General features: G+C 64.7%; 3 protein-coding genes across 3 annotated transcripts; all 3 read right to left on the reverse strand.

The window, feature by feature from the left end:
• Nucleotides 1–691: 691 nt before the first annotated feature.
• EMIHUDRAFT_244438 (hypothetical protein) lies at nt 692–1,955 on the reverse strand (the record flags this gene model as incomplete). The annotated part of the gene is made up of 3 exons (XM_005769455.1): nt 692–771; nt 1,043–1,637; nt 1,710–1,955. The coding sequence occupies 3 exons, from the start codon at nt 1,953–1,955 to the stop codon at nt 692–694; spliced, it is 921 nt and encodes a 306-aa protein (XP_005769512.1).
• Nucleotides 1,956–2,532: 577 nt separating this feature from the next.
• On the reverse strand, nt 2,533–3,324 carry EMIHUDRAFT_244440 (hypothetical protein; the record flags this gene model as incomplete). The annotated part of the gene is made up of 3 exons (XM_005769456.1): nt 2,533–2,676; nt 2,795–3,268; nt 3,310–3,324. 3 exons carry the CDS (start codon nt 3,322–3,324, stop codon nt 2,533–2,535), a joined length of 633 nt encoding a protein of 210 aa, XP_005769513.1.
• Nucleotides 3,325–4,809: 1,485 nt separating this feature from the next.
• EMIHUDRAFT_316391 (developmentally regulated GTP binding protein) lies at nt 4,810–6,818 on the reverse strand (the record flags this gene model as incomplete). Its single annotated transcript, XM_005769457.1, has 7 exons — nt 4,810–5,164; nt 5,415–5,510; nt 5,579–5,694; nt 5,806–5,958; nt 6,211–6,252; nt 6,354–6,485; nt 6,603–6,818. The coding sequence occupies 7 exons, from the start codon at nt 6,816–6,818 to the stop codon at nt 4,810–4,812; spliced, it is 1,110 nt and encodes a 369-aa protein (XP_005769514.1).
• Between the last annotated feature and the right edge of the window lie 284 nt (nt 6,819–7,102).

Genomic DNA, 7,102 nt, shown 5'->3' on the forward strand with positions numbered 1-7,102 from the left:
GGCGGGCTGCTGCTCAGAATCTGGGCCCTCTTGGCGCTCGCTCTCGCGCTCTTCATAACGGCGTTGACCCCTCCCTCCCGCGCCGACGTTGGGCAGCCCGACCACGACAACGTCAGCGCCGCCGGCCTGCAGCTCGAGGCGCCGTTGAATGAGCACGAGAGCCGGTGTGCAACGGCGGGGCCGGCGCGGGTGATGTAGCTTTAGGTGGCGGCGGCGGCGGAGGGGGCGGCGGCGGAGGGGGCGGCGGCGACGGCGGCGGCGATGGCCGCGGGGTCGGCCCGCCCGCCTTTGCTGCTGGTGCTGTGGGCATCATCACAGCTCAACCTGAAGTCAAGGTGCAAAAGCTTCAGTGGGCACTTTAGTTTTCGCGTCCTTTGCCACGTATATGGCGCTGCGGACCGGTCTACCGGACCCGCCCCTGATCGTGTTCTCTTCCTCGACTCGACCTTCCGCGACCTTCCTCGACTCTCGACCTGATGCTGAGTTCCCGCACCAGCGCAGCTCAGTGGCAGTGTGTGCGACCAGGGCCAGTGGTAGACAGTCACGACGTGCGTCAGGCTGCTCTCTCTGAGCGATGACACTAGCAGGAGCATCGTCAGTGTCATCGGAGTCACTTGTATTTACGACGCCGCCACGCTCGCAAGGGCTGCCTAAGCGCCTAAGCACCCTAAGCACCCCCCGCTTAGGGCGCTTAGGCGCTTAGGCGAGCGACGGCCGGCTGCCCGGGGCTGGCGTGCCTCTGCCGTGGGGTGAGCGCCTGGGAGAGCCACTCTGCAAGTGGTGTGCGAGTGTGTAGCCTTTAGCGTGCCGTGGCTGCAGTCGGCCAGAACATCCGCGGAAATTCTTTTCTTCGCGATGTATATGTCCAACAACGCCGCTCCGCAACGCCGCTCGCGCCGCCTCGCCGCCACCGCCGCGGCTTCCTCGCCAGACACGCCGCCGCCCGCCCGCCTCCTCGACCTCCCCACGGAGCTCCTGGTGGGATCTTGTGTGGAGGGGGGAGGCGCGTGGGGAGATCGGGGAGGAATGGTCCAACCCACACCTCCGCCGGAGCCGCCCGAGGGCGAGCCCGAGCCGCCCTGCCCGCCCCCCTCGCCTTCCGCATCCCGCTCGCTGCGCTCGGCATCCGGCTCAAAGTTCGCAGCGCCGAGCCTGCTGCCCACCGCCGCGAGCCTGCTGCCCAAGCCACGCCAACAAAAGGTTCCTGTCGTCTTGCCCAGCGGGTCTGCAAACGCGGCTCCCTCAGGGTTGCGCTTGGCGTGCTCCTCGCAGGTGTCCCGATACACGGGGAAGTGGGCAATGAAGAGGCTGCGGGCGACAGAGAGCAGCTTAGGTGGCATCGAGCGAGCTAAAGAGGTGTCGCCCACCATGTCCAGCACCGCCACTCGCATTGTCTCGTGGCGCACGTAGTCCGAGTACTGCTCCGAAGCGACCACGTTTCGTGGCACGCCCGGCTCATTGTAGTACGGATCGGTGGAAAGTAGGCTCTGGATCGAGAGAAGCACGGACGTGAGGTTCTGCACAGGCGTCCACGCCGGGCCGCTCCACGTTCCAAGGATCGAGAGGCACACTTTGCCGCAGCTGTACAGGTTGGGGTTGAAATGCACGCTGCCACCGCCCGTTGTCATCAGCCGTACCTGACGGCAGAGGCACGACCTCGGCGTTTCGGCATGGTGGCGGCTCGTGGGGCTATACATCTAAAATCACACTTTAGGCGGGCTGAATGGATAGTCATTGGGAAAGCGCAGGAGGAAGTAGAAGAAGCCGCCGTCATACACTGTGTCTCGAGGTCCGCAGATTAGCGCGTGCACAATCGTGGCGCGGTGCTCGTCGATCATTGCAAAGATGCCCTCAGGCGGATCGCGAGTTAAGTTGAGCGTCTGACTGTAGACACAGCGTACGACTTTGCCCGAGCTGTTGTCGTCTGCCAGCAGGGGGTCCCACTCCGATCCCATGTCCAATGGGCCTGCTATCGACTATCGACTGCTAAGGAAGAATTTAAACAAAACCACTCTCTCGCACAGCACACAGGCTCGACACAGGTGCGAACTGGCGCGTGCTAGTACTATCACCGGCACACCTAAGGAAGAATAAATAAATAACCGCAACGACTCTCTACTAGTCCGAGCCTGACTGTTGTTCATCTTTCTACATACATACTCTACTGGAGATGGGTAAAAAGGAAAAGTATTATCCTAACGGTGTGGGGGCGCGGAGCCGGAGGGCTTGTTGGCGAGCCAAAATGGTGTTTTCCGAGGCGCTGCGCTAGGCTCAGAGCGAGTTCGCGCTGCGCTAGGCTCAGACGGCGAGTTCGCGCTGCGCTAGGCCCAGACGGCGAGTTCGCGCTGCGCTAGGCTCACAGATGCGAGTGCGCTGCGATAGAAGAAAAAAAAACAGGGTCGAAACGACAACCGAAAGGAGGACTGTGTAGTGTAATCATGTGTCAAGAATCACGTGCTGCTGCTGCTGCTGCTGCTGCTGCTGCTGCGCGGCGAGCGCCGTCGCCGAGGCGGGCCTCGGCGGAGAGCGCGATTATGCGGCCTTTTCCGCGACCCGCACAAAGAAGAGGCGCTTTCCGTCAGCCTCGACCTGCCACCGGCTCGCGTCGACCGACCCGGCCGCGTGCCACACCTCCACGGCCCAGTGCGCCAGCCCGCAGAAGTTGCCCGTCGCCTCCTCGATGCCCCATCCCGTATTTCCACCTACTGGGAGCGAGAGAAGCTTTACGCGAGGCAGGTGATGGCGAGGGGGTGGGCTCGGTGGTGTGGTGTGCGCCTGAAAGGCCGTGAACGACCCTGCCGTTCGCGTACTGCCCAACGGTGTTGTGAGCGGCAATCAGCGCGCAGCTGAAGGGGTGGGGGCTCTCCGACGTGCCGCTTGAGCTCCAGATGCCGTAGTTGGCCAAGTCGATCCCGTGCGACAAGAGGATCTTGCCAAGTTGGCGCATGTCTCCGGAGTACACCCCGCCCGTGTCGGCGCTGCTGCTTGTGTACAGCACTCCTTGGGGCAGCATAACCTCGGTTAGGAGCGGGTGGTAGGTGCAGGGACTCGTAACGTACTCGTACTGGACGACGACCAAACGGCTCGCCGGGATCGTCTCAAAGGAGTCACGATGGGTCGTCGGGTCGTCCTTAAAGGTGAACTCGTCTCTTGGCTCCGTCAGAAAACCAGCATCGAGGGCGGCAACGACCAACTCAGTCAGCCTCCCGCCCACCTCCACGTCGTCCAGGCGGCCGAGCTTGAGCCCCTGGTCCGACTCTTGGTGAAACTCGATGGCGATGCCGCGCTTGCCCCTTGACCTTGGAGCACTTGGAGTGCAGTCATTAACCTCACATCCAGGGCCGGGGAGCTAAGAAGCGGACCCAGCGGGCCGGCAAAGATTTTCTTCTTTCCACTCCGCTCGCCATGGAGCACGAGTTTCTCGACGCCGTCGAGCACGCAGAGGACCTGCTCGTGATGCGCCGTCCTCGGGAGGCGCTCGCTGCTGCCGTGGCAGCACTGCGTGCACTCGCGCCCGACGGCAGCGCGGGGCCGCATGCGAGCGCCAAAAGCGGACACGGGGAAGCAGCCTGGGTGGGTGGGCTGGCCAAGCTCCCCCAGGAGGCGCTTGAGCCGAGCGGTCCGCTGGTCAACGTGGCGCTGCAGGCCCTGTGCGACACGGGCACTCCTGGTCTCAGCGGCACGCTCCTCGACGCATGCTACGGCGACGTTGCGGCCGTCCCATTTGGCACGCTCTGGGCTGCGCTCCAGGTGTTTTGCCGGGCGGGCCAGCGCGAGGAAGCGTGCGAGCGGCTGCTTGGCTGGGCAGACGGGCAGGAGCGGCGAGGACGGCAGCCGAGCGGCGGAGCGCCAGGCGGCCAGCTCGAGCACGAGCGACGGGTGCTCCGCCTCGCGAACCTCATCCTCGCCGCCGATGCCACGGGAAGCGGCTCGCTGGAGGAAGGGTTGGTCCGCTCGCTGCGGTCCCGGCTGACCGCGCCGGAGAGTGCAGACGCGCTGCAGAGCATCGAGAGGCGGCGGGCCACGGTGCGGGGCGGCGCCGGGAGAGGGATCGCCGTCCCGTGGGAAGAAGCGGCGGAGGCGGCGGCGGCGGCGGAGGCGGCGGAGGCGGCAGAGGCGGAGGCGGGGGCGAACGAGGCGGAGGCGGAGGCGGTGAAGGAGCAGGCGGCGGCGGTGGCGGCAGTGGAGGGAGGGAAGGCAGAGGCGGCGGCGAGGGTGCCAGCTACGAGGCTCTCGGCAAAGCCTCCTCATCGCAGCAGCGAGCGGCTGCTGGCGGCGTCGCCTGCGCCGCAAGTCGACGCCTCGCTGCACGCGGCGCTGCGGCAGGCGCTGCTGGCGGTGCAGGGCCTCGCCCAGGCGTGCAACCTCGGCGGCTGGCTCGACCATGCTCCCCTGCACCGACGCCGCATGCGCTGGGCCGCCGCGCTGCTGGCGGTGCTTGGGCTTGCCGCGGCGACGCGTGCGCGGGTGCGATCGCGCATCTTGAAGGCGGTGCGCGCAGTCGTGGCGGCTGCGGGGGCAGTCTTCTCCCTGATGCTGCTTCGGGCGCCGCAATAACGACGGCATTTTGCTATGTCTGTGACTTTTTTGTGTGGCACTGTGCCGCTCTCGGGCTCGGCGCTCGGGGGCTCGCGGTTTGCCGGTTCTTTTTGTCGTGATACCTCTATATAATGTCATACCTGAGACTGCGCCTGTTCCATGACCTGTTCCCGGCACTGTAATCTGTATTTGTACCCAAAGAGCGTATATTAGCCAGCAGTCGCGGCAGTACACTGACAATCTCGTCTCAACGCCACCGGTCGGGACGGCTTACGTCTTTAGCTTGGCCTTTGCCTTTCGCATCGCATTCTTGCTTTTTGTCGGGTCCTTCCAGCCGGCGAGCTGGTTGGAGGGGTCGAGCTTGAGGTCGTTGCCGCGCTTCTTGACGACCTGGATCACGTCCTCGTCGTGCATCTGGTGCGCCAGGCCCACGCGCTGCGGCGTGTGCTTGACCGAGGAGCCCCACACCATCGCGTAGTCGAAGGTGGCGACCAGTGAGCGGTGCACGTGCTTGCAGGCCGCCTCGACGGTGGTGCCGTGCCTCCCTTCGGTGAGGACGATCGGGTCGTCGAAGTCGGGCTTCTTGCCGCGCGGCTTGGTGTACACGCGCACCAGGCCGAGGTAGCTGCGTGGTGGAGTCCGGGCCGAGTGAGGGTGCGAGCCCGGCCAGTGCATCGCACTCTGGTGCGCCTCGCGGGAGAACGAGAGCGACAGAGACAGCGTGGTGCGGGTGCGGTGCCACTAAGCACAGCCGAATGGTGAGTCTTCTCGAGTGCTGGTAGGGGTACGAGCAGCCCAACTCCGCATCTAGGCCTCGAGATATGGGGGAGATATGGGGAGATATGAGGAGATACTCCGCATCTAGGCGCGCGCACTCCCACAGCCGCTCCGCAAAGACGTCGGTGTTGAGGCGCATGCGGCAGGAGAGGACCATCGTGTCGGGCATGGCCTGTGGGGAAAGAGAGCGGCGACTGAGCAGGGAGAGGTGTGCGCAGGGTGAGGAGCAGCGTCGGCAAGGATGGCCATGATGCGGCGGCACTCCTCGATCGACGACATGTCGATCTTGTTGTACACGTACAGGCAGCGCACGTACTTGCGGTTCCCCTCGATCAGGTCGATGAACTGGTCGACCGTGCAGTCCTCGCGGAAGAGCACCTGCCAGCGACATCTCCCGGTGGACGGATGGGCTGAACAACTCCTGGACTCGCATCGCCGGAGCGGCGCCTCCGCCGAGTTGATTTTATACTCGTGCAGCAGCTGGCGCACGTCGCTCTCGCTGATGCTCTCGAGCGCGCACGTCGACGAGATCGAGACGGGTCCGGAGCTCTTCTTCTTGAAGTAGACGTTCGGAGGCCGCTCGTTGAGCCGCAGCCCGACCACGCGCAGCTCGTGCTCGAGCAGCTCTCGCTGCCGGTCCGCCTAATTAATTAAATAAATAATTAGTACGCGCAGCTCGTGCTCGAGCAGCTCTCGCTGCCGGTCCGGTCCGCCTGCGTCACAGTTCCGCCTGCGTCACAATCACTCCACTCGAGTCGCGCGCCTCTCGAGCGGCTCTCGCTGCCGGCCCGGCCCGCCTTGAGGCAAGGTGCGGTGCTCGCCTCCACACCACGCGGGCGGAGTGTCGTGTGTGTGGTGTGTGTGTCTGTCTGCCTTGCCCGAGCCAGCATCAACGACAAGCAAGATGAGGTCGCACGAGCGAGCGACGCCGATCACCTGGCGAGGCGTCGCAGAGGTGTCGCAGAGGTGTCGCAGAGAGGTGTCGCAGAGGTGTCGCCGAGGTGTCGCAGTGGTGTCAGAGTGATTTCGCCGACCACCTGCCGGCCCCGCCCCTTGCCCTCGCTCGCGCCCTCGATGATGCCGGGTAGGTCGAGCAGCTGGATGCGGCAGTCCTTGTGGTGGATGATGCCCGGGATGCACGTGAGTGTGGTGAACTCGTACGCCGCCGCCTACGGCCGATTCCCATCTCGGCTCCATGTCGGCTACCCTCGCGGCTGCATCTCGGCGGCCGCGGCCGCCTCGGACGCCGTCCCCGTAAAGTGCGAGAGGATGGTGGACTTGCCCACGGAAGGGAAGCCGATCAGCGCGACGCGCGCGTCGCCCACCTTCTCGACGTCGAAGCCCGTCCCCTCACTCGAGCCAGCCTTGGGAGGCGCTATCAGCTCTGTCCGGTACTTGGCCAGCTTAGCGCGCAGGGTGCAGAGGTGCGACATGGTCGCCTTGTTGACCTGCGTGCGCGCGATCTCCTTCTCGATGTCCTTGATCTTCTCGACGAGCGTCATGGCGACAGTTCACGGGTGGGGCCGAGCGTGCGCTGCTCTGTTGCCGGCGTGAGAAATAAGAGAAAAACCGCGTGACCCCGAGGGAGAATAAAAGAAAAGTTCCGCGAAGCACACGCCTGGTCGCCGATGGAGAAGAAAAGAAAAATTCGGGCGCAGCGCACGCCCTGGAGGCCTGGTGCACTGACGGTCGGCCGTCAGAAACCACGCCTGCGTGGATCGCGTCACACCAATCCTCGCTACCCAACGCGGCCAAAGGATATCCACCTCGAGAACCTCGAGAACAG

The sequence above is a fragment of the Emiliania huxleyi genome (assembly GCF_000372725.1).
Source record: "Emiliania huxleyi CCMP1516 unplaced genomic scaffold EMIHUscaffold_421, whole genome shotgun sequence".
Lineage (NCBI taxonomy): Eukaryota > Haptophyta > Isochrysidales > Noelaerhabdaceae > Emiliania > Emiliania huxleyi.